Here is a 26,756-nt window from a genome sequence, read left to right as displayed (position 1 = left end):
ACTTTTTTTTTTTTCATAATTGGAGTAAGCAAAGTCAATGATGTAATTCTCCCATTTGAAACTACATGTCATTTTTAAATTTTACATTTTGGCTATGACAGTGAGTAAGAGGAAATTTCTATAGAAAATAACTGAATCTAGGAGTATATATTGTACTTCAGGGTTATGATATTTAATGAGGATTTTCAAACAAATAATGAAGCTTATTTTTATAAATCTGCTCATTGAAAGATTTTTTTTAAAATTAAAGACTTTGTTTTTTTAGAGCAGTTTAGGTTCACAGAGAAATGGAGAGGAAGGCACAGAGATTCCCTATCACCCCTGCCCCCACACATGCATAATCCCCTCACCCCACCCCTTTATTGACATCCCCCTACAGATGGGTATTTGTTACAACTGACGAATCCTCCACTGGCACATCATAATGACCCAAAGCCCATAAAGAAGTTCATCCTTGGCATTGTACATTCTGTGGTTTGGGACAAATGTGTAATGACCTGTATCCATCATTAAGAGTATCCTATGGAGTATTTTCACTGTCCCCCAAATTCTCTGTGTTCTGCCTCTTCATCCCTACCCCCATTCTGACCCCAACCCCCTGGCAACCACTGATCCTTTCACTGCCTCCACAGTTTTAGCTTTTCCAGAATGTCATATAGTTGGGATCACATAGCACATAGCCTTTTCCGATTGGCTTCTTTCACTTAGAAACATGCATTTAAATTTCTCTTTTGTCTTTTCATGGTTTGGTAAACACTTTTTGTACCAGGGGTGCCTGAGTGGCTCAATTAAGCCGCTGTCTCTTGATTTCTGCTCAGGTCATGATACCAGGGTTGTGAGATCAAGCCCTGTGTTAGGCTCAGCGGGGACTCTGCTTGAGGATTCTCCCTCTCCCTCTGCCCTTCTCCCTGCTTGTGCTCTCTCTCTAAAATAAATCTTTAAAAAAACCATGTTTTTCTACCAAAAATAAAGTAAAAATGATTTTAAAATATTGTGTAATCAATGTTTCATCCTTTAAAAATTCTATTTCTAGGGGCACCCGGGTGGCTTAGTAGCTTAAGCTAATCTGCCTTTGGCTCAGGTCTTGATCTCAGGGTCCTGGGATCGAGCCTTGCCTCTGGCAACCTGCTCAGCAAAGCTTCTCCCTCTCCCTCTCCCTGCTTCTCCCTCTCCCTCTGCTGCTCTCCCTGCTTGTTCTGCCTCTTTTTCTGCCAAATAAATAAAATCTTAAAAAAAATCTATTTTATATTAAAAATACATATTAGTATATGAAAGAAAACCAATACAAGGTACCTGCCATCAAAACACTCACATTAGTAGTACTTTTATATGCAACCTACAAATAAGTTAATATACTTATATTGAAGGGGCTGGTTGTATCAGTTTCCTAGGGCTCCTCTAACAAAGAACCACAGACTGGGTAGTTTGAACAACAGAACTGTACTATCTCACAGTTAGGCTGGAAGTCTGAAATCAAGGTGTCAATAGGACCATGCTCTGTTCTCTGATCCTGTGTGAAAGAATCCTTCTTTCCTCCCTTCTCCCTAGCTGCTGGCGGTGACCATCAGTCCTTGGCATTCCTTGACTTGCAGATGTAGCCCTTCGTGCTCTGCCTCCATTGTCACGTTGAGTTCACCATTCACATGTGCCTGTCTCCTCTAATAAGGACACAGTCATATCACTCTACCCAACATGACCTCATCTTAATTAATCATATCTGCAATAATCCTTTTCCCACACAATAGCACATTGTGAGGTGCTGGGCATTAGAATGTCAACACATCTTTTTAGAGGGGACATGGGCCAACCTTTTGCAGGGCTTGAAATTTTCTCACCGATGAACATGTTAACTAGCCTCCTAGAGCAGTGGGGCCAGAGAGCAGGAAACCTTCATGAGACAGACTTGGCAATGCTCAGTGACATAGCTCCCCAGGGGCTTCCCTCCTGCTTTTGTGGAATCTGTTTTTCCACCTTCTACTTCCGGTCCTGCACACGCCTGTGTTTCCTGCCCCTGAAAGCCTTGGCGCTGGTGAGGTCCACAGGGCTCTGGCATCTGCATGGGTTTCCCCCGCAGCTTGATTTCGACCTGTGGAATCAGCCCTGCCCCAGTTTCAGAGGAGAGAGAGGAGAGAACGTGATTAACCTGTTCACATCGTCTGGCTATTTTTGCAATAGTTTCTTGGCAGGTGTGTGTCTTTTTGCTATTCTGGTCTTCACACTGCTGCCTGGGTCACCTTCCTCAAGCACAGATTAGATCATGTTATATCCTTCCTAAAAAACTGACGACGTCCAGAAGAAAGTCAAAACATCCAAGATTGCTCATTACCTCCACTACGTGGCCCCATTGCCTTTCTTTTCTTTCCTTGGAACCATAATCTTTACTAATGTTCAAAAAAGAAATTATATATACATAAAGAATTTAAGGGGAACTTTTTTTTTTTTTAAAGATTTTATTTATTTATTTGAGAGAGAGAGACAGTGAGAGAGCATGAGCGAAGAGAAGGTCAGAGAGCGAAGCAGACTCCCCATGGAGCTGGGAGCCCGATGTGGGACTCGATCCCGGGACTCCAGGATCACGCCCTGAGCCGAAGGCAGTCGCCCAACCAACTGAGCCACCCAGGCGTCCCATTAAGGGGAACTTGATGTAAAATGTTTTTTTAAATAACTTGAGATATGATGGGCATACCAATATCTGTATATATCTAATGTATATGACTTAATGAGTTTGGAGATAAGTATACATCTGTGAAATCTTCACTATAATCTATGTCATAAACATGTCCATCACTTCTAAAAGTTTCCTCTTGTCCACTGTCTTTCTTGCTTTTTTTCCTAGATTCCTTAATATGGCAAATAACTTTAGTTTCTCCATCTTTGCTCCTGGCAAAGTGTGATCCATGGATTAGTTTTATGTGTATCACTTGGAAGCTCATTAAAAATGCAGAATATTGGGCCCCAACCAGACCCACTAATCAGAATCTGCATTTGAACAAATCCAAAAGTGATTTGTATGCACGTTAAAGATCGAAGTGCTGGTGTGCAGTCCTACCCAGTGTCCCCAGTGGGACTGATCATCACAATCACCTGGAGAGTTTGTCATAGCTAAAACCATCTAGATCCCACCCAGATCCACTGACTCAGAATCTCAGAGGATATGGCCCTCGCATCTGTTTTTGTTTTGTTTTCTGTTTGGTGAGGTATAACAGACATATAATAAGCTGCACATATTTAAAGTGTATAATATGACAATTTTGATACATGTATACAATCATGAAACAAACTATCACCACAATCAAGATAAGAAATGTATCCATCACTCCCCAGAAAGTTTCTCTGTGACCCTTGAGAATTGCTCTCTACTGCCCCTCCCTGTCCTTTCCCTGGCAACTACTGATCATTATAGATTAATTTTTATATAAGTGGGATTTTAGAGTATGTACTCTTATTTTTGTCTGGCTTCTGCCAGTCAGCATAATTATTTTGAGATTTATCCATGTTACTGTGTCAATAGTTGACTCCTTTTTATTGCCAAGTTGTATTTCATTGTGGGAATAGACAAATTGTCCATTCTCCTTGTTGATGGACATTAGGGGTTGTTTCCAGTTTGGGGTTATTGCAAATGAAGCGTCTATGAACATTTGTGTGTAAGTATTTGTGTAATCAGATGTTTTCAGTTTTCTTGGGTAAATACCTAGGAATGGAATGACTGGATCCTTTCAGAGGGTATGTTTAACTTTTAAGAAACTGCCAACATTTTAAAGTAAGTTTACTGAGAGCTAAGTTATATATCATACAATTCACTTATTTAAGTATTTAATTCAGTTTTTTAAAAAGAGTTTTATTTTATTTATTTGACAGAGAGAGACATCACAAGTAGGCAGAGAGGCAGGCAGAGAGGCAGGCAGAGAGGGGGGCGATATGGGGCTTTATCCCAGGACCCTGAGATCTTGAATTGGGTCAAAGGCAGGGCTTAACCCACTGACCCACTCAGGTGCTCCTAATTCAGTGTGTGTGTGTGTGTGTGTGTGTGTGTGTGTGTGTTTAACTTAAGTCACAGGGTTATATGCCCATCATCACAATTGGATTTGACATTTTTGTCTCCCAAAGAAACCCTGTATCCCTCCCCACTCCACCCCATTCTCCCTTCCCCAGACTTAGCAACCACTAATCTACTTTCTGTCTCTTTAGATTTGCCCATTCTGGACATTTTATACAAGTGGAATCATACAATATACGGTCTTTCGTGATTGGCATTTTTCACTTAAATGTAATGTTTTCATTGTTCATCGATGTTTGTTTATGTCAGTGCATCATTCCTTTTTATAGCTAGACAATATTCCATTATGTGGCTATACACGTTTCCTCTGCATATTCATCAGCTGATGGACATTTATGTTGCTTTTACTTTTTGGCTATTATGAATAATGTTGCCATGAATATTTGTGTATAAGTTTTTGTGTTCATCTCTCGGATAGATAACTGAAAATGGGATTGTTAGGTTATACGGTACAAAATACACTTCACCCTTGAACAATGTGGGGATTAGGGGCACTGATATCCTTCACACAGTTGAAAATCCACATATAATGTGTGATTCTCCCAAAACTTAACTATTAATAGCCTACTATTGACCTAAAGCCTTACTGATAACACAGTGGATGAACACATATTTTGTATACATTATTATGTACTGTGTTCTTACAGTAAAGTAAGCTAGAGCAAAAAATTATTAAGAAAACCAAAGGGGGCATCTGTCTGGCTCAGTCAGAAGAGCCTGTGAGGGGCACCTGAGTGGCTCAGTAGGTTAAAGCCTCTGCCTTCGGCTCAGGTCATGATCCCAGGGTCCTGGGATTGAGCCCCACGTCGGGCTTTCTGCTCAACGGGGAGCCTGCTTCCCTTCCTCTCTCTCCACCTGCCTCTCTGCCTACTTGTGATCTCTGTCTGTCAAATAAATAAATAAAATCTTTAAAAAAAAAAAAAAAAAGAAGAGCCTGTGACTCTTGATCTCAGGGTCATGAGTTTGAGCCCCATGTTGGGTATGGAGATTACTAAAAAAAAAAAAATAAAATAAAACCTTAAGGAAAATCACAGGGAAGATAAAATACGTTTACAGTATTGTACTGTATTCAGTGGGAAAAAATCTGCATAAGGGTGGCCCTGAGCAATTCAAACCCATTTGTTCAAGGGTCAACTGTGGTACCATTTTACACCTTCACCAGGAGTTCCAGCTCCACATTCTCCACACTTGCTATCATCAGTCTTTAATTTTAGCCAGTCTGTTGGGTATATGATGGTATCTCACTGGGTTGGTTTGTTTGTTTATTTATATTTTAAAATTTTTATTTTGGGGGCACCTTGGTGCCTCAGTTGGTTAAGCAGCTGACTCTTGATCTCAGCTCAGGTCTTGATCTCAGGATTGTGAGCTCAAGTCCCATGTTGGGACCCATGCTGGGTGTGGAGCCTACTTAAAAAATTTAAAAAATTAAAAATAAGTATTTTAGGGGCACCTGGGTGGCTCAGTCATTAAGCATCTGCCTTTGGCTTGGGTCACAATCAATCCCAAGGTCCTGAGATGGAGCCTGGCAATGGACTCCCTGCTCTGCGGGAAGCCTGCTTTCCCCTCTCCCATTCCCCCTGCTTATGTTCCCTCTCTCGCGGTCTATCAAATAAATAAATAAAATCTTTTAAAAAAAGTATTTTATTTTTGAGTAATTTCTACATTCGACACGGGGCTTGAAGTCACAACCCAGAGATTAAAGTTTTGATGAAGTATAATTTATCACTTTGTAAATTTTAGGAACCATGCTTTCAGTGTCAGCTCTTGCATATTTGTGTGTGTGGGTCAGATTTATCTCCATATTTCATATTTTTGATCTTCTGTACTATTTAAAATTTTTGTATTTCTGATTCTTCACTGCTATGACATGGACATTAAGTTGATTTTTTTGTACACTGATCTTCTATCCTCCAACATAATTTACTTATTATTTCAAGTAGATAAATGTTTATCTTCTATAGGAATTTAAGTAATAAGCAAAATCTTGGGGGTTTGCCCATGTTCTCACCACTTCCAGTGCCCTCCACTCCTTTGTGTAATTCCATATTCTCATCTGATATTTTTTCCTTCTCCCTGAGAATTTTCTTTAGCATTTTTAAATTAAAGATTGATTTATTTATTTATTTTAGAGAGAGAGTGTAAGCAAGCAAGGGGAGGGGGCAGAGGGAGAGAGAGTATCTTGAAGCAGCCTCCCCACTAAGCATGGAGCCTGATGTGGGGCTCAATTCCAGGACATCGGATCATGACTGAGCTGAAGACAGATGCTTAACTGACTGAGGCACACAGGTGCCCTGCTGTCTTTATTTATTTTTAAAAATTTGTCAGACAAAGAGAAAGAGAAAGACAGAGCACAGCAGGGGGAGCAGCTGAGGGAGAGGGAGAAGCAGGCTCCCCACTGAGCAAGCAGCCCAATGCAGGACTTGATTCTAGGACCCTGGGATCATGACCTGAGCCAAAGGCAGAGGCATAACTGACTGAGGCACTCAGGTGTCCCCAAGGTATTTATTTTTAAAAATATTCTTCTCTGTGTGTTTCATTCTATGTGGATACCTTTACTGCCATGTCTTCCTGTTCACTAATCTTTTTTTCTGCACTAATGTGCCATTAAGCTCAACAGTGTATTTTTTTCATCTTAAGACATGGCAGTTTTCATCTAGAAATTTGAGGGTTTTCTATCTTGTATGTCTCTACTTAATTTTTGAACAGATAGAATATAGTTGTAATAATTATTTATTGCTATTATCTGCTAAAACTTACAGTTGTGTCAGTTCAGGGTTTAATTGGTTTTTAAAATTTTGTTTATTTTTTTTATTATCGGTCCTATTTTCCTGTTTTTTTGCATGTCTGACCATTTTTGTTTGGATGCTAGACATTTAAACTTTGGATGGTGGATATTACTATATTCCTATAAATATTCCTTAAATTTGTTCTGAAACACAGTTATTTGGAAGTAGTTTGAAACTTTCTGGTAAGATTTTCTAGGTGAAACTGTGTTTTTGAGTCATGTTTAGTGCTCATTAATACCCACTGCTTGGGTAGGACCCTTCTGTGTACTTCATGCAATGCCCCATGAATTATTAAGTTTTCTGGTTTGGAAAGTTACTTGGCCTCTCTGGTGCTGGGTGAGCAAAGCTACTTGCTCTCCCCTCAACTCATTTCTGGTGTTTTTTTCTTTAGCTTAGGTAATTTCCTCATGTGCTCCTCTCTGGAGTTCTGTCTGTTGCTTCTTTCTCTCTGGTGCACTGTCTTGCAACCTCCAGCTGCCTAGGACTATCTGGACTTGAAACTCTATCTCATCAACTTAAAGTTAACTGAGAGCTACCCTGGGGGGAACCCTGTAATTTCTTTCAAGGCAGTAAGCTGCGCAATCAGATAGCTCACTTCATTTCTTTCTTGTCCATCAGGTTTCACTGTCCTTTGTTATCTCATGACCAGTATCTTGGAATCACTGTTTCATATATTTTGTCCAGTGGTTTTAGCTGTTTCAAGCAGGAAAGAAAATCTTAATCCTTGTTACTCCATCACGGCCAGAAGTGGACATGTACATCTGTGTTTTAAAAATAAATTACTCATATGATTAAGATGCAGCCACTTGAGGGACGCCTGGGTGGCTCAGTTGGTTAAGCGGCTGCCTTCGGCTCAGGTCATGATCCCAGCGTCCTGGGATCGAGTCCCGCATCGGGCTCCTTGCTTGGCAGGGAGCCTGCTTCTCCCTCTGCCTCTGCCTGCCACTCTGTCTGCCTGTGCTTGCTCTCGCTTCTCTCTCTATGACAAATAAATAAATAAAATCTTAAAAAAAAAAAAAAAGATGCAGCCACTTGAGACCTAGTCAGAAGGTTGACATTTGAGGACCATCCCCTCAATCTGTTGGACTACTCACTGATATTTAGTCACCCATATACCTTTGTCTCTGTGTCTTTACTTTTCCAGTTACCTAAGTCCTGAATACTTTCTCCTCCTTTGCTTCCCTTCCAAATCTTAAAGATATTTTAGAGTTTAACCAAAATGCTGTATCCTCCTCCTCAGTGGAGCAAGGCCTCCACCTCTCTGCTGGGGGAAAAAAAAAATCATTCCTTCCTAAGTGCTTCCATAGCAAATTCATTATACTTAAGAAATCATAGTAGTTGTTTTATTCTGCTTCTTCTACTTGTTTACTCATTTGTTTATAAAATTCCTAAGGCCACTTTGTCTTTCTGGCACAAAGCAGGTATTACATTGTATCCTAAGGAATGAAGGAGAACCTTAAAAGCAAAAAACTAAGTAGTAGAACAAAGCAGTCCAGAGAGATCATCTTTGAGTTTGCAGAAGGTGGTTTTAAAGGCTTGTTTTGGTTCAGACAATCTAAGATTGGGTTGGCAAATAGATTTCCTCTTGTTTGAATCTGATTGAATACTATGTTGAGAAGGGTTTTGAGGTCACATCTTCACTCCACGAGAAAGCCAGCCATTAGATCATAAGATGTTGGAATGTCTCAGGTATTTTGATAGTTTTGGTTAAACATGTGCAATATTTTGAAACAATAGTTAGTTAAGTACATAATACATGTCAGGCAGCATTCTAAGCATGATGGACATATCAACTCATTCACTTCCCCTGACAATGCACTGAGGTAAGTTCTATTAATATTCTCTTTACGTAGGGAAACTAGGGCACGGGGTTAAGAAACTTGCTCAAGTCACACACCTGGTAATTTTGGCTCTAGAGTTTATGCTCTTTGTCCCTGTTATACTGTCCTCATATTGAACATTTAATATTTCAGAAAAATTGATGTGACATAGCTATACTTTTATAGTACAGAAGGGACAAACAAAATAAACTTGCTGCTTATTAATATGATAATGGTCCAATCTTCCCAACTTCTGCCTTAGGTTAGAAAGTTTTATCTTTTCATGATTCTTATGTGCGATCCTTTGTGTTTTATTTCTTTAGGGTCCCTTGCCAGCTCCATTTTTGACCCACTCAAATACCTTGTGGGTGCTTCAGGAGGAGTCTATGCGCTGATGGGAGGCTATTTTATGAATGTTCTGGTGGTAAGAACTTTGGGAATGGAATCTACAGATCTTTTTTTTTTTTTCTTTTAAAGAATAACTGGTATTTGGATCAGGGAATCTTCATCATATTTACTGAGCATTCATCTTCCTTTTAGGAACCAGGATTTTCCTTTCATATTTTATCTTTATTTTTTTTTCTGATCTCAAAAGTGATGAATACTAAAAAAAAATTTTAAGCTGAAAAATATTCAAAATCTCAAATACAGTATCTGTTAACAGTTTGATATACATCCTTTCAGATCTTTTTCTAGATGTATTCAAAATCCTGCCAAAATTGGCTACAAAAATGGACCCACTCTTAAAGATACTGTTTTTCGTCTTAACATAGTTAACTTGACTCCATCTACCCATACCAGTACACAGAAATCCACTTCAGTCTCTTCAAGTGCCCCACAGCACACTGTAGAGCTGCATCCTGATTTAATCCTTCAATGAAAAAAAATTGGGGTGACTCTGCCTATTCACACTTGTAGATAATGCTGTAAGGATGTTGTTCTCTTACTGTAAGGATGTTGTTCTCTTACATTTATCTTTTTGCGTGTGTGTGTGTGTATGTTGGTAGGATAAATTCCTAGAAGTGGATTTACTGGGCAAAGGCTTTAAATTTTCATAGATAAATGCAAAATACCATTTTATATGACAATGTCTAGTATATAAGAATGTTAACCACTTTTTAAAAGAGACTGTAGTGTTAAATCCTGGCTAGCTCTGAAACCCTTTGACCCATGAAGGTATACTTATAAATAGTCTAGGAGGGGGGTTGCCTGGGTGAATTAGTCATCAAGAGTCTGCCTTTGGCTCATGTCATGATCCCAGGCTCCTGGGATTAACCTTCTGCATAGGGCTCCCTGTTCAGTGGGAAGCCTGCTTCTCCCTCCTCCACTCCCCCTACTTGTGTTTGCTCTCTTGCTATGTCTCTCTCTGTCAAATAAATAAATCAAATCTTAAAAAAAAAATACCCTAGGAGGAAAATAGGAAGCAATTATAAAACTATTCCAAAAATAGAAGTTATTTAGAAAAGTGTTTTTCAGGCTTTGGATTGAAGCCCATTAGTGGGTTGTGAACACAGTTTAAGGAATTGTGACCAAAAATTAAACAAAAAGAGGGGCACCTGGCAGGCTAAGTAGGCAGAGCATGTGACTTTTAATCTTGGGGTCTTGAGTTCAAGCCCCATATTGGGCATGGAGCTGACTTAAACTAATAAAATTTTTTTTAAAAATTAAAAAATTAAAAAAAAAATTCAGTATGTATTACGTGTAATACTGTTTGATTTATGTGTGTACTGGATTTTTATGTAAATTGTTTCTTATTATAGGTTGTGACCCCAACAGTTTAAAAATAATTGATTTAAAGTAAACATGGGTATTTCAGTGTCTTTACTCTTTGGGAAGAGAATTAATAAATTGAAAGGGGAGAGAGAAGTAACTCAATAAATCAAAGTGGAGATGTCTGTCTCAGTTTTTTTTTTTTTTTTTTAAGATTTAGTTTATTTATTTGAGAGAGAGAGAGAGAGAGAGAGAGAGCATGAGCCAGGGGAGGGGGAGAGGGAGAGGGAGAAGCAGACACCTCACTGAGTAGGGAGCCCAATGGAGGGCTTGATCACAGGATCCCAAGATCATGATCTGAGCTGAAGGCAGACACTTAACCGACTGAGCCACCCAGGTGCCCCTGACTCAGTAATTCTTTAGTAACACGGGAGGATACTGTAAACTGGACTGAGATTTTTTTTTTTTTATTGATGCCAGTACTTTATTTCCATCTTAAAAGATCAACTGCAACCAAATGAAGTGAACACAACCTCAAGATTTTACTGTCTTCATAATATAAAAATATGAAGCTTAGAACTGGATCACCTGGCCCTTTCTCTTCTTATCTCCTCCCAGTTCAAAATGTTTGCATCTCTTAATAGCCAGCATTCTCTTAGATCTGCAATTGGGCTCAACACATTCAAGCCTCAGCACAATCTTCTTTGTAGTTTTAGCCTTTTTCCGGAAAATAGGCTTTGTCTGCCCACCATAGCCACTCTGCTTCCTATCATAACGCCGCCTTCTCTGGGCATAAAGAGAATCTTTTCCTTTCTTGTACTGTGTCACTTTGTGGGGTTGGTGCTTGCCACACTTCTTGCAAAGTCCGGCGGGTTTTAGGAACGTTCACCATGTTTACGAGAGCGCAATCCACACAGAAAGGTGAGATTTTCTTTTTAAAATATTTATTTATTTATTTTGGAGAGAGAGAGAGAGAGAGAGAGAACAGAGAGGGGCAGGAGAGAGAATCTCAAGCAGACTCCCCTGCTGAGCACAGAGCCCCACATGGAACTTGATCTCATGACCCCGAGATCATGCATGGCCTGAGCTGAAAGCAAGAGTTGGACACTCAACTGACTGAGCCATCCAGGTGCCCCTGGACCGAGATTTTTCAAAGCTAACATGAAACTTTATTTTTTTTTTTACCCAGTATTTTAAATTTTTTTGAAATTCTTTAAAAGAATTGAGATAATATTCAAATTTTAACTAACTCCTATTTGGAAGGAAGAGGACAAAGTATTGAATGAATATTAACCAAAAAACCCTTAGAAATAGTTCATCAGACTTCATTTGACAGCATCCATCTATCTACCTATCATATCTCTACCCATGACATGTTAAGTATTGACTTCCACATTACCTATATTTTGATTTTTTTCCTGCTAATACAGTCCTGTCTAGTTAACTAGGAATTAAAAGGAATTAACTATTCCTTTTGCTCTCAAGTGTACCAGCATTATACTTCCCAAATACATTCGAAAGCTGGGCTTTGAGAGCATTGCTTTATTTTGTAAATACTTGACACTCAAACTTTAAATGAAAAAGCAGGTGAAGAGAGAGTACAGTGGAGGTTTCATTTGCCAATAGATGGCTTACATTATTTTTATTTATCTCTTTGCAAGAATTTTCGAGAAATGATTCCTGCCTTCGGAATTGTCAGACTACTGATCATCATCCTTATAAGTAAGTTTGTTGGTTTTTGAAGATTTTATTTATTTATTTGACTGACAGAGATCACAGGTAGGCAGAGAGAGAGGGGGAAGCAAGCTCCCTGCTGAGCAGAGAGCCCAATGTGGGGCTCGATCCCAGGACCCTGAGATAATGACCTGAGCCGAAGGCAGAGGCTTTAACCCACTGAGCCACTGAGCCACCCAGGTGCCCCATTATAAGTCAGTTTGTTTTGTGAACACTTCGCACCTGTAACTTTATCAGTTTGACTTCCAGAGGGCCTCACTTTTCCTAAATACTGGCAGGGAGTGACAAAGAATTTTGGCTCCATAACCCTAAGCAGAAAGGTCAATGGAGGAGTTTTCACACCCCTGTGGATGGTTTTTAGAGGTGCCTTAGTAATTAGTAATGAGTTTCTGCTTTTTGTTTCTTTCTGGAGTTGGGGAAGTCAAGAGGGTAGAGCTTTAGGTAGTCCGTCTACTTTAACCACAACAGCTTCATTTATGTTTTATATACTGGATTTTTCTCATACCTTGGACTCTGTATGTGATATTGTCTGAAACAGGAGAGCTTGAAAAACACTGACATGATCTGTTCTCTTCCTCACTTTATACATTTTCAGATGAAGGGAAAAAAGTCTTATCTAGGATCTAAGCATGGAGTGGTGGCTGAGGCTTGAAGACAGGAGCAGAGGGTGAGGGAATGGAGAGGTCAAGGAACTAGGAGGATGGCCAGTGTGGCTTTTGAAATCTCCAAGAATTACAGCAGAGAATTACATGCTGAAGGAATTTAGGAAGAATGCTCAGTCTGGAGAGAAGGCAAAACTTTAGCCGAGTCTGAACATCATGGTAGATTTTGGGTGGTGGCAGGCCACACTGGGTAGAAGAAAAAGAGCGAAGGCAGGGCTAGTAACTTGTGTTTTTTGATCTGCTTCTGCAGAAGCTGGAGCCACATAGAGGGTGTGGGGAGAAGGCAGACCCTAGGGTGAGACGGTAGGGTCCCACTTGAAGGCCATGATGGAGGCAATACTTGATAAAACCTAAGATTTTGGCTGTCCACATGGTAAGAAGAAATGGTTCTGCTCATTGGTATCAAGAGTTCAGTTATCCACATTGCCGGGAATAGGGCCAACTACCTCTGAGGAGACTAAATCCAGTTTATGGACAGTTCAGCTGTAAAAACACTGTTTCATCTTGAGAGAAGGTAAGTGACTTGTTTATACATTACACATACTCGATGTCATATTTTTGTCCAGAAGAAATTGAAAATGTGAGGCAAAAGTTGTGAGCACAGAAAGGACAGCAAATGTCTGTTGTGAGAGTCACTGTGGAGCAGAGCTGCCACCTGGGCTGTTAAGTGTCACACTGGGACCAAGGGACAAATCCTGTGACCAAAACATGTTGCCACACACACGTTACTTGGTTTTCAGTCTGTTTCTTTTAGGGTAATTATGAATGACTTTGTAAAATGAGCCTCAAACCCTTGATGGGAAAATGGTTTTAATACTCTTCAGTGTTGGAGTAAAAACCCTTTCCTTATGCACAGGGAATCTCCAAAAATAGTTTATGTAACATTATGTCATTCCCGAGGTAAGTAATAAAGTCACTTTATTTTTACAGAGCAGCTAAGACCTGTTAATGTTAACCTTTCCCACTCCCTGGCATGGACCATTTCTAAACGTTCTGTGGCTTTGTGGTTTACCTATTATTGAAGAAGAGGCAAATTACAACACATGCCACATTAACAAAATACAGTATATTTTTATTTTAAACACATTTCCTTGGGAAAGTGTATGGTTTTTTTTTTTTTTAAACTGGTTAAACAGGTAAAATATTCTTCTTAACTGTGAAGGACAATTGGCTGGATGGACCTTCCTTCCTAAGCATTATTGTTCCATGCATCTACTGAAAAAGCAGCTGAGTTTTTGAAAGATGAAATCACATTTTCACCCTTCAAAAAAAAATCCTTATAAAGGCAACTCTCTTAAAATCAGTGTCAAATTTTTAGCAAGGACAATAACTTGGTTTATTGGAAAAGAAGCTTCTTTTCAGGTGGGAAGACATGTCCCAGTGTAGATACTGCAGCAGACGTAGAAGCAAACTCCCCCAGGAAGCAGGAGGAGTCGGGCAGAGAGATCTAGAAAGGGCATGACAAGAGAGAAAGAGGTTGGAGGAATGTTACAAGAACTTTTTGAAAGGAGGCCTTGTTCTGTGGACGACGAGGCCAGAATAACTTTTTCCAGTAAGAACTTTCCTAGTTCTACCTCTGTTGTGTATTTATTTACACAGGACTAGGAAATCCAAATGATGGCTGCAGATACAACTCAGACACATTTATCCAGCATGTTGTGTAACAGTCATTCACAATTAAATTAATATTGAGTACTTCCTCGACCTCAATTCCTGTCTAGTCACTTGAACACCAATCAATACAGTATTGAAAGGGAAACCAGCCACAGCACATGGCCCTGGTGCTGTTTCCCCAAAGGCAAGGACTAGGTCTTTCTATCTCCGAGGACACAGGCTCCACTAAGTGGAGCACAGGGAGTTGAGGGATGGGTGTGGAATGTGACAGCTGCACGAGATGTTTCCAAGTGCAGGCCACGTGGAAGATGGAGTTCTTCTAGGCCAAGAAGTCCTGGAAACTCCTTTGGCATCATGGATCTGACTTATTTGAAGAAGGCTGAGTTCTGGCTCTTGATGTTCCATTGGAGAGTATGGACTCATCTCTTTTCTTGGCCTGTCATCAGTGCTCTGGTGGTACTTAGAGGCAGTTAGTGTGGTAGGTGAGAGGGGAGCCTCCATGGTCAGACTTCTTAAGGTTCAAATCCTGTCCCTGCCTCTGAGCTGGGTGGCCTTGGACAAGTACTTACCTCCTGTGTTTTGTTTTCCTTATGGATAAGATGCCGCTGTCATTCCTCACTTGGATGGATACCATACCTGTGATCTAGCTCGTCTCCTGCTCTCGTCCTTGGTCCCTTACATTCCTTCCTGTATAGCAGCCAGAATGATCTTTCAAAAACATATGTTGAGGTACACACCTGGGTGGCTCAGTCTGTTAAGGTGGCTGCCTTCAGCTCAGGTCGTGATCCCAGGGTCCAGGGTCCCAGGGTCCCACATGATCCCAGGGTCCCACATCAGGCTCCTTGCTCAGTGGGGGACCCTGCTTCTCCCTCTGCCTGCTGCTCCCCCTGCTTGTCCTCTCTCTCTTTCTCTAGCAAATAAATAAAATCTTAAAACAACAACAACAACCACCACCAAAACATAAGTTGAATCATATCACTCATGTGCTCAAAAGCTTTCAAAGGTTTCCTACCACTTGGAGCCAAAGTCTTTACACTGGCCCATAAAGCCCCTACGTGATTTGTCTCCTGCTCCTCGCCTAACATTTTATCCCCAACTGCAGTCCATAATCACCTGAGGTCTTGTTAAAACACAGACTTCTGAGCCTCATCTTCAGGGTTTCTGGTTCAATAATTCTAGGGTGAGCCTGAGTAGTTTAATTTATAGTAAGTTCCAGGTGAATGTTCGCTGCTGCTCTTGGAGGGGCAGGAAACCACACTTTGAAAACCAACTACTTAGCCAGCTCAGCTGCTCTGGTCTTCCTCCAGCACATCGGGCACATTCCTGCCACAGGGACTTTGCACTTGCTCTTCCCACTGCCTGGAAGACTCTTACTTCAGAGGTCAGCATCGCTTGCTCTCTTATCTCTGTCAAATGTCATATTCTCAGTGAGATTGTCCTTGACTCTATTAAAAATCACACCCTACTCCCGGCACTCCTTATCCTCCTTCCTCTCTGCATTTTGCCCATTTGATGGAGCACTTAGTGCCATTTGCTGTACTGCACGTTTTATGTTTTAATAATTTTGTGTGCCTCCCGGAACGAGACCATCAGCTCCAGGAGGCAGAGGCAGGGCTATCTCATCTGTTCACCGCAGTATCTCTGCCACCTAGAATAGTGCCTGGCACATAGTGGATAACCACCAAATACAGGTGGGATGAATCAATCTGTCACATGGGATAATGGTATACTCATTTCATAGAGTCCTTATGAGGATTAGCAAATTGATACTCTTTTTGTTTTTTTTAGATTTTATTTATTTATTTGTCAGAGAGATAGAGTACAGGCAGGCAGAATGGCAGGCAGAGGCAGAGGGAGAAGCAGGCCCCCCGCGGAGCAAGGAGCCCAATGCGGCACTCGATCCCAGGACCCTGAGATCATGACCCGAGCCGAAGGCAGCCGCCCAACGGACTGAGCCACTCAGGCATCCCCACAAATTGATACTCTTAAAGCTCTTATAATAGCACCTGGCAGAGTGAGTCTCTGTAAATGTTAGCTGCTACCATTACTAGAAGAGAACCCAAAACAGCTGGTGTATTGCTCTGGTGGTCCTGGGTCTTCATCAGTTTGTTTTTCTTTCTAGTTGGGTCAGATATGGGATTTGCTCTCTACAGAAGGTTCTTTGTTCCTGCGGACGGGTCACCGGTGAGTTTCATTTATTATTATTTTTTTTTTCCAATTTATTTATTTTCAGAAAAACAGTATTCATTATTTTTTCACCACACCCAGTGCTCCATGCAATCTGTGCCCTCTATAATACCCACCACCTGGTACCCCAACCTCCCACCCCCCCGCCACTTCAAACCCCTCAGATTGTTTTTCAGAGTCCATAGTCTCTCATGGTTCATCTCCCCTTCCAATTTACCCAAAAGCACATACCCTCCCCAATGTCCATAAGCCTACCCCCCTTCTCCCAACCCCTCTCCCCCCCGCAACCCACAGTTTGTTTCGTGAGATTAAGAGTCACTTATGGTTTGTCTCCCTCCCTATCCCATCTTGTTTCATGGATTCTTCTCCTACCAGATGATTTTGCAAGATAAAAAACAAAACCAAAAACAAAATGACAGAGATTTCCAGTTTTCTTATTAGTCTTTGAATTGGGTAGTTTCTGCTGGCATATGTGTGTCTCCATCATCTGTTTTCATTCTGACATTCCATTTATGTGGGGTTAGATGCGGCTCCTACAGAGATCCCCTGTGGTCATGGAACACCTCCTCTTGACATTATACAGAACCATCCTGAATGTGATGGTGACAGAGAATGAGTGAGAAAGAACGGCTCAGTCCTGTGCATTCGGAGTGTGGATGAAGTGACATTTTTTAAGCTCAGCATGGTTTCAAAACATCTCCTCTCTGTGCACATGGGAGTTTTGGGTCTCTTTTTCGCTTAGCTCCTTGTCCTTCAGGCTTTTAAGACTCTTGTTGACTCTGATGGTATGTGTCTTTTAGGAAGAGGGACGCAACTGAAATATGCAATTAGCATTTTCTTCGCTTATTTTCATGTCTCCCCTTTTCCTCCCAAGGTGTCTTTTGCAGCCCATGTTGCAGGTGGATTCGCTGGAATGTCCATAGGTTACACTGTGTTTAGCTGCTTTGATAAGGCTCTGCTGAAGGACCCAAGGTTCTGGATAGCAATTGCAGCTTATTTCGCTTGTGTCTTATTTGCCGTGTTTTTCAACATTTTCCTATCCCCAGCAAACTGAACTGCCTCATGATATATAAACCAAGGAATGCAAAGAGCCATCTGGAAAAAAACTGAAGTCTATGAAGAGACCAAGAAGTCCTTGCAAATGCTAACAATTTTTTTTAAAGAGGTCAGAACACCACCGATGTCCTCAGTTGCAAAGACTGTTTACAAAAGGGGTTAGGGTTTAGGGAAGGGGCTTCTGAACGCAGAGGAGGGAAAAGGAAGAGAGAAAAGGGAAGGGATAGAAAAAGCAGGGATTGGCTCTTTCCAGACTCATGGTGTGCATCGTATGTATCTAAATGAGACTTGCTCTCCTTAGAGGGTATGCTGTAGAGACTACTTGATAGAATTCACAAATACTGTACTGTGCTGATAATAAAAACTTTTCATACCTGTGCCAGACTATTGATAATCACTTTCTGTCACTGTTGGGGGTGGACAGATCACTATTTGAGGTGCTTGTTATACATTATTGCTCATCTTTTCAGCAACCCAGAAAGGTGGCTATTACCTTATCTACAGAGGACCACATGGAAAATCATTAAAAAAAAAATCAAGTAACTTGTATAAGAGGGCACTGATGTAAAGGTTGGTAATGACTCGAAAGCACACTCTCTCCTCCTCTAATGAGGCTATGTTCCCCAAATATTGAAAGCTGAGAGTATCATAGGAGGACAGAACAAACATTTCTGTGAGTGCATCATAGATGCTAGAAATATCTTATAAAAGGAGACTGAAAATTTTCTGGACTGCCAGTTTAAGATTCAAGAAGTGTGTCTAGGATCCTGAGGAACCTAGAACTAGCTTTCTGGTGCAATCCCGGACTCCGGATTCTCATCCTTTACATGGCTAGTGGCTCTCCTGGGAGTGGGTAGGATTTATTTACAAAAGGTAAAATGTCAAATCTGAAAGCTGAGAAGCCTGTCTCCTTTCTTATTATAGAACCCAGACTGTTAGCCCCCCCCCTTTTTTTTAAATGTAGGCTCCATGTCTGGACATCTGGGTGGCTCACTCTTGATTTTAGCTCAGGTCATGATCTCAGGGTCACAGGATTGTGCCCCCCCACTTTCCCCTCCCCCCTCCCCCCAGTGGGCTCTGAGTTCAGCATGAAGCCTGCTCAGGATTCTCCCTCTCCCTTTCCCTCTGCTCCTCCTCACCCCTTGCACTCTCACTCTCCCCCTTTCAAAAAAGAAAAAAAAAAAAAAAGTAGGCTCCATGCAGCATGGAGCCCAACATGGGGCTTGAACTCACAACCCTAAGATCAAGACCTGAGCTATGATGGAGTCAGACATTTAACCAAGGAGCTACCCAGGAGCCTTGGTCATCATTTTTCCAAAATAGTAGTTTTGGGCTATCTGAACACAGGAAATACAATTTTTTTCTTTCATCATTGACATGTTTTATTTTTGAACACCTATCTAAACATGTTGCTGTATTCTGAAAGGAGCATACATACTTACTTAGATATATGCCAAGTATTACGTCAGCATTTTGAGAAAAACTGATCTGAGATTTGTTAAAAAAAAAGTTTTTTGAGTATGAGAATATGCATATGCTTTTGGTTAAACAAAGATTTGAACAAGAACTTAAATGAAAGAGTCTCTTTTACCTTCCCACCCCAAACCTGCTCCTTTCCCTGGTGATGACTGCTGTCAACAGTTGGGGGTATGTTCTCGAAGATCTTTTTCTACCCACGAGGCGCAGAAAGGAAAATGGATTTGAGTTGATGCCTGGCTCCCTCACTGTACTAAATGGCACTGAACCTGCTCTGCATCCCCAAAGGGACAAGTTCAGAGAACAAGTTGAAGGTGACTGGTATAACTTACAAGAATGATTTACCCCAACTTAGAAAGATCTGGGTTAATCTCTGTTCTAATTAAATATACATATTATGTATATGTTCATACATATGTATACAGTTCATACATATGAACTGTAGGTTTTAACAGGATAAATGAGATTATACTAGGGGTGCAGCTCCGTAACTTGCTCTACAATGTGACGTTAGAGACTTCCATTCTCTGAGTCGCGGGATGATAAAGATGTACTGTGGTTATTTAACCACGTCTCTACTGGACACTGTTGCTGATTTTGTGTTATTATCAACAGTGTTATGTGCACTTCCTAGGTGCAGGATACTTTTGAGTATATTTGCTCAATGAATATTATAAGCATCCAGAAGCAGAAATGCTGTTAATTTTGATAGATTTAAATTGCCTTTTAAGTAGCTGCATCCACTTACATTCTTACTGACAGCAGGTGATAGTAAGTTTCCTTATACTTTTACCAAAAGCAGATATTGTAAATCTTTGAAAAAATCTGCATTTTGATAGTGAAAAAATAATACTTCCTTTAAATTTGTATTTATCTAACTACTAATGAGGCTTAGTGTTTTTCAAGTTTATTAATAGTTTATGTATAATGTATATATTACACATATGTAACATATAATATACAAATATATGAATATAAATGTATAATTTTTTCCCTGTAAAATAGTTGCATTTAATCTGAAAAGTATCTGTTAATTGGCAAAGAGCCCAGAGAAGGGGTGTCTGGCTGGCTCCGGCTGAAGAGCCTGCCATTCTTGATCTCAGGGTTCTGAGTTCAAGCCTCATGTTGGGGAGTATAGATTACTTAAAAATAAAAAATCTTAAGGGAAAAAAACATAAGCTCAGAGAAGAAATAGTCATTGGTCATGGCCAACCCATCAGGTCACTAGCTCTGAAGAGAGAACTTTAATGACCTAAATGGAAGTTTAATTGTTCCTAACAGAAAACTAGACAGAGAAACAGAATTCATCTAACTATGAAAACTTTTTTAGGAGTGCCTGGGTGGCTCAGTTGGTTAAGTGACTGCCTTCAGCTCCAGTCATGATCCCCAGGATCAAATCCCACATCAGGCTCCCTGCTCAGCAGGGAGTTTGCTTCACCCTCTGACCCTCCCCCCATCATGCGCGTGCTCTCTCTCTCTCTCTCAAATAAATAAATAAATAAGAAACTGTTTTTAGTCAGAAAGAGTTTTCGGTACTAGAAACATGGTTCACATTACCCAAAACAGTGATATCTAATTGGGCTCCCCAGGGGGCAAAATTACTACAAAAAAAAAAAAAAGCATACGAACATCTGGTGTTTTCAATTTGACGTCTCTGAATTATAGAGGAACCAGCTATTCAGCTTAATTTGGGGCTCAGAACTTTAGTCTTCTAAACTGCTGTGTTATTAGAAATACTGGAAATATTCTTTATTTATCCCATCCAATAAAGTAGCCAGAAGGCACATGCAGCTCTTAACTTTTAATTAAAATTAAGTAAGATAAAAACCCCTCAGTTCCTGTGTTACACAAGTCATGATGCAAGTGCCCAATGGCTCTATGGTAGCTAGTGACTACCTTATTGGACAGTGCAGAGGGAGTCTGTTTCAGCATTGTTGCAAAAGTTCTATTGGACAGAGTGGTTTCAGAAGCAGGAACAATGAGCACAAATGAATTTTAGCAGATGGCTGACTCAGATTGAATTGAACTGCACTACACCTGCAACACCTGGGAAGGGAGACCTTCAGAGAACCAACACGATTTGCTTCTCAGATTTATCTGAACAGGTTTGTGTTAATCTCTGTTTTAGCAAATTAACAAAGAGTTGTTTGAAATGTTTTTATTCTTTGCTTCTGAATTCTGTGGGATTGAGTCTTTGTAGACTAGTATTCATGTCATTTAGGAAAGCTTCAGAACTTAAGATTAGTAGCTAATTGACTGCTCCTTTCAGGAAATACTATGCTTTTGTATCTTAAGGAAAAACAATTTTTTTGTGTGTGATTATATAAGTGCTCATGGTAAAAACAAATTAAAATACATGTAATTAAAAAAAATGTCAATTGTAATTACACCACCCAGAGATTATCATACTTAATATCTTTAGTTTTTTTTTAATCATAGTTAATACCTTGATGAATTTCCTTCTAGGCTTTTTCATATGCATTTCTACATATAAACAAATATATGATTATGGGGTCATACTGTTCTATTTTATAAACTGAAACAATATATCAAATGTCTTTTTATATTAGTATATATTTATCATTTTTACTGGTTGCATAGTACCATACTATAGATGCACTATTATTTATTATGTACAACACTGCCTTTCTTGTAGTGATAATTACTTTGGACATATTCAATTTGCAATTATTAAAAACAACATGAATGATACCATTGCTTACACTTTAAAGTGTTTTGGATTGTTGGATCAAAGAATATGTTATTATTAACATAATAAAGTTAAATAGAAATTTTCTCTATCTCAGAAGTACAACTAATTTTTAGAAGTTTGATGCTTTTGTAAATCTTTTCAATCATATGAAGCTTTAGAAAAGCAACTAAAGACTTTAAAATCAGTTATTTAAAAAGTCCAAACTATCACTATTTGACATACCTAATTTAAGTAAACCTTTAAGAGAAAACAGATGATTTCTTAATGTTTCTTTCATGCAAATTTTAAGTGCACCCAAAGAGGAAAAATAGAACAGGACCTGACTTTAGTAGAACAGGACCTGACTTTAGAGCCACACTGATTTTCAATGCCAGTTCCAGCTGTGTGACCTTGGGTAATTTAAAGATTTTATTCATTTGGTTGGGGGAGGGCATAGGGTGAGGGAGAAAGAGTACCAGGCAGATGCTGTGCTCAGTGTAGAGCTGGATGTGAGGCTTGAACCCACAACCCTGAGATCATGACCTGAGCCAATATTTTGAGTTGGATGTTTAGCCAACTGAGCCACCCAGCTGCCCCAACCTTGGATAATTTAGGTGTGCCTCAGTCTCCTCATCTGTAAACTGGGGAAACAATATTCCTACCTCATAAGGTTTTTGTGATGAACATATTGTTTAGCTATAGTATCCCAGTATTGTATTTAACTGTCTAACATTTCCCTTTATATAAGGGATATAGTACACACATCGATATTTTAAATGAAAGTTATGAAAACACTCATCTTTTTATCTTTCCTGTAGGATATATTTCCTCTCGGATACACTAGAATCTCTACCTTAATATGGAATGTACTGCTTGATCATCCAAGCATCTAAAGTATAACTTGCTCTGTTATTACACTGTTCCTTCCATAAAAGCAAGTTATGTGTCCTAAGTAGGTCAAATATTGTTACAATGAAAATATCTATAATACCACCACCACCACAGCCATCTGTTTATTTCAAGAACTATCTAAAAACATTCTGCTAGGACAAAAATAATTGAGAATTTCTGGAGTTCTTTTTTTATTTGTATTTATCTTGAAGTTCTGTTTTTTTAATTTAAGTTTTACTTAGTTAACTGGAGTTCATTTTAAGATGATAAAAATGTACACAATTTTTCATAGCTAATTAAGAATTTTATGAATATTCATAAATATTACTGAAATTTCTGATTTCTGAAAGTGCTCAACAGCTGTCAGAAAGCCAAGAGAATTTAGACATTTAAACATGGATTAAAAAACAAATCTAAATTCTGATAGCAAGAGCCAGATCTGTTTCCTCTGATTTTCATTAAGTGCTGTATCCTACTGAATTATCAAATGAAATACATTCATTTTCCTTTGTGTATAAATGAGATTTTAAGATCACTGATTTTGGTTATAATTTTTTTTTAAGATTTTTCTTTGTCAGAGAGAGAGTACACACAAACAGGCAGAGAGGCAGGCAGAGAGAGAGGAGGAAGCAGGCTCCCTGCCGAGCAAGGAGCCCGATGTGGGACTCGATCTGAGGACTCCAGGACCATGACCTGAGCTGAAGGCAGCGGCTTAACCAACTGAGCCACCCAGGCGTCCCAATTTTTATATAATCTTAATAGAGGGATTTGTAAGATCACGTCAGTAGTTTTAGGAACCTCCCCAAAAGTTCTCAGTTAAACAAAGTAAAACAGTAATAAACTTCAACTAACAATAACAAGACTCTTTTCTTATAGGGAGTCCTAGAGTGTTTTTTTTTTAAATTTTTATTTACTTATTTTAAGTCATCTCTGCACCCAACATGGGGCTCGAACTCACAAGCCCCAGTTCAAGAGTCACATGCTCTTCTGACTGAGCCAGCCAAGCACTCCATCTGCGGTTCTATTCTTCATAGAGAATATATACAATGCCTCCTCCAGCTATCTTTTTTTTTTCTTCATTGCATTATGATGTCTAAACATAAGTGATTTTAAATTCCTGATAGCTTAAAAAATTCTTGCTAAGATTATCACAGTTCTCTAGGGAAAGAGGAGAGTAACCCGCACACGAAGAGAGTGATGCTTTGTTCATGTTTTCGCCATAGGTTTGCTTTAGGAAATAGCATGTCCTTCCGAATGGAAGAATTTGTCTGTCTCCTATTTGATGGGGTTCAGAGTGAAGATGGCTGACTAAATAAACATGGGGAACTGGAATTTCCTTGGAGGCATCCTGGAGGAAGTTCACATCCACTCCACCATAATTGGAAAGATCTGGCTCACTATCCTGTTCATATTTCGAATGCTTGTTCTGGGTGTAGCAGCTGAAGATGTCTGGAATGACGAGCAGTCTGGCTTCATCTGTAATACGGAACAACCTGGCTGCAGAAATGTGTGCTATGACCAGGCCTTTCCTATCTCCCTTGTTAGATACTGGGTTTTGCAAGTGATATTTGTGTCTTCACCATCCCTGGTCTATATGGGCCATGCTTTATACCGACTGAGGGTTCTGGAGAAAGAGAGGCAGAGGAAGAAAGCTCAACTGAGAGGAGCACTGGAGGGGGTGGAGTTTGAAATGCCTGGGGACCGAAGGAGACTGGAGCAAGAACTTTGTCAGCTGGAACAAAGGAAACTAAATAAAGCTCCACTCAGAGGAACACTGCTTTGCACTTACGTGGTGCACATTTTCACTCGCTCCGTGGTTGAGGTTGGGTTCATGATTGGACAGTATCTTTTATATGGATTTCATTTAGAGCCTTTATTTAAATGCCATGGCCACCCTTGTCCAAATATAATTGATTGTTTTGTCTCAAGACCAACAGAAAAGACAATATTCCTACTATTTATGCAAGCCATAGCCACTGTTTCACTTCTCTTAAATGTTCTAGAAATTTTCCACCTAGGTTTTAAAAAGATTAAAAGAGGGCTTTGGGGACAATATAAATGGAAGGATGAGCATAATGAATTCTTTGCAAACAAGTTAAAACAAAATCCTGCCAAGTATCAGAGCGCATCTGCAAATTCACTGAAGAGACTCTCTTCTGCACCTGATTATTACCTGTTAATGGAAAAGCAAAAGCACACAGCAGTGTGCCCTAGTTTAAATTCACCTGCATTTCAGGTGGATCCTGACAATCACAGCGGAAATGATGAGAAATGTGTTTTGGATAAACAAGAAATTGTACTTTCTGATGAGATGCACACACTTAGCGCTACCTGTAGTCATCTTCAACACTTCAGCTCATGTAATAATGAAGACACTCATAAAATATTTAGAAAAGAATTGGGTAACCCATTAAGGGAAAAGAGAGAAATTGATTGCAAAGACAGCAAAAGGAACCACTGCTCTAGAGGTCACTGTTCTATTCCAGGTGTTGCTATAGATATGGACAACCACATGGGGCAGTCCTCCCAAACAGCTTTCCCTCTACCTGCTAACTGTGCCTGGGAACAGTTGTGGCCTAGTGCTACATGGGGTCCCTCTAAGGAAGATGAAAATCAGGTGTCACCTCCTAAAGGAAACCTGAAGGGCCAGTTCAGAGAGGGCACAATTAGCACCCTTCCTCCTTCCCAGGGAGACTGCCAGTCACTTGACATTCCAGATACTCCTGCTTCTTTGGGACAATTGTCCTTTGAATCTGATTTGGTCAGAAGCTGCAATAATCCTACTGCTTGTCCTCCAAATCATTTGGGGTTGCTGACAAACAACCTCATTGGTAGGCGGGCTCCCACAGACCTTCAGATCTGAACAGCTGTAGGCTTCTAGACGTTCTGCATATTAAGCTATCACAGAAGTACCCTAGTGGTGGTGGAGCGCAGGCAAGACAAGGGTAGCCCTAAAGACCCGTTGTTAAGGCAGACAACTGCAAAACCATTTCAAAAAGGAAAAAGAGATTAATTCTGAATGGTGAATGGGGCAGTTTTAAACTCAAAGACATAGTTACCAAATCAGAATTACTTTTTCAGAGACTTCCTTTAGAATTCATGAAAACTGATTCTGGGAAAGTCACATGTTCAGAATCGAGGCTTAATGGTTTGGAAACAGGTTTTTCCCTGAAGGGAGTACAGCTTTAGGAGACTGTCCTTGTTCTACATAATTCTCCTTTCTACTTGCTAATCTTTTATTTCTGGAAAATGGTTCAATTGTTTGTCCCTGGGACTTAATTTAGTTTCTTTATTGACTGCAACCTGATGTCTCCTGAGTATAGTGACAATATTGCTGTCTAGTAAATAAAATTTAAAAAAGACTGATGGCTTTATAGCATCTTGATTCAGTACCCAGACTGGAGTCGTAGCTCTACACTCCCTGGTCCTCTAACTTTGCCACTTTACTAACACTGCCTACCTTACAAGGATAGCATGAGAAAATAAGAAACGTGTTTAGTACAGTGCCTGGCACACATTAAGCCCTCAAAAGCTTAGTACGTTACCGCTCATCCATCCTCCAGAGCCCCCTATCAAGCCCGCCACAAAACGAACTCCAAAAGTAAGAGCGGGAGCAGAAACACACGAGTCTAAGCACTCCTTTCCAGACACTGCATACCCAAGGGTTGCCCGGCGTCGGTCGTGTGCACCTTTTCAGGATGAGAGCCAAGAAACCGGCTTGCATAGGTTGCCACACCTAATGAGGTCCCAGTTGAGACAGGTGTGCTCCAGACGGGTGTCCGAAGATCCCACCCGGCTCCAGTCCCAGCGCTACCGGCCTCCGCAAGCCACGCCCATCTTTGGCCCCACCTGGACACCAGTCCGGAGTTACCAAAACCTCGCCTCTCGCTAAGCAACCGAATCGCGGCAAGGACCGGAAGAGGAAGGAGAGGTGCAGCTCCGGGAGCAGAGAGGCGGGCGTACGCAGCCTCCCTCGGCTTAGCCCACTATGGGGCACTCACAGCGTCCTGGTCGTCATGAAAACAGGCCACACCCCTGCGATCTCGGACCGTGGTTCGCAAGCACGCAGGC

General features: G+C 40.4%; 2 protein-coding genes and 1 pseudogene across 7 annotated transcripts in view; 2 read left to right on the top strand and 1 right to left on the bottom strand.

Moving 5' to 3' along the window:
- Positions 1-18,004, top strand: part of RHBDL2 (rhomboid like 2) — a 51,931-nt gene extending 33,927 nt beyond the window's left edge. For 3 of the 6 annotated variants that reach the window (XM_044237856.1, XM_044237855.1, XM_044237857.1), the window contains 4 exons: positions 8,987-9,087; positions 12,035-12,095; positions 16,506-16,567; positions 17,445-18,004. In XM_044237856.1, coding sequence (XP_044093791.1) covers positions 8,987-9,087; positions 12,035-12,095; positions 16,506-16,567; positions 17,445-17,624 — 404 coding nt within the window. In that variant the 3' untranslated portion in view covers positions 17,625-18,004. The remainder of the gene's footprint in view (positions 1-8,986; positions 9,088-12,034; positions 12,096-16,505; positions 16,568-17,444) is intronic. The other 3 variants (XM_044237859.1, XM_044237860.1, XM_044237861.1) reach the window with 3 other exon arrangements.
- LOC122899785 lies at positions 10,886-11,280 on the bottom strand (annotated as a pseudogene).
- Positions 18,005-23,900: 5,896 nt separating the features above from the next.
- On the top strand, positions 23,901-26,052 carry GJA9 (gap junction protein alpha 9). Its single transcript, XM_044236373.1, has one exon. The coding sequence runs from the start codon at positions 24,004-24,006 to the stop codon at positions 25,546-25,548; it is 1,545 nt and encodes a 514-aa protein (XP_044092308.1). The 5' UTR covers positions 23,901-24,003; the 3' UTR covers positions 25,549-26,052.
- The last annotated feature ends 704 nt before the right edge of the window (positions 26,053-26,756 follow it).

Source organism: Neovison vison, chromosome 2, assembly GCF_020171115.1.
Source record: "Neovison vison isolate M4711 chromosome 2, ASM_NN_V1, whole genome shotgun sequence".
Taxonomy (NCBI): Eukaryota; Metazoa; Chordata; class Mammalia; order Carnivora; family Mustelidae; genus Neogale; species Neogale vison.
Note: the sequence above shows the minus strand (reverse complement) of the source record. Positions and strands in the feature narration are given on the sequence as shown.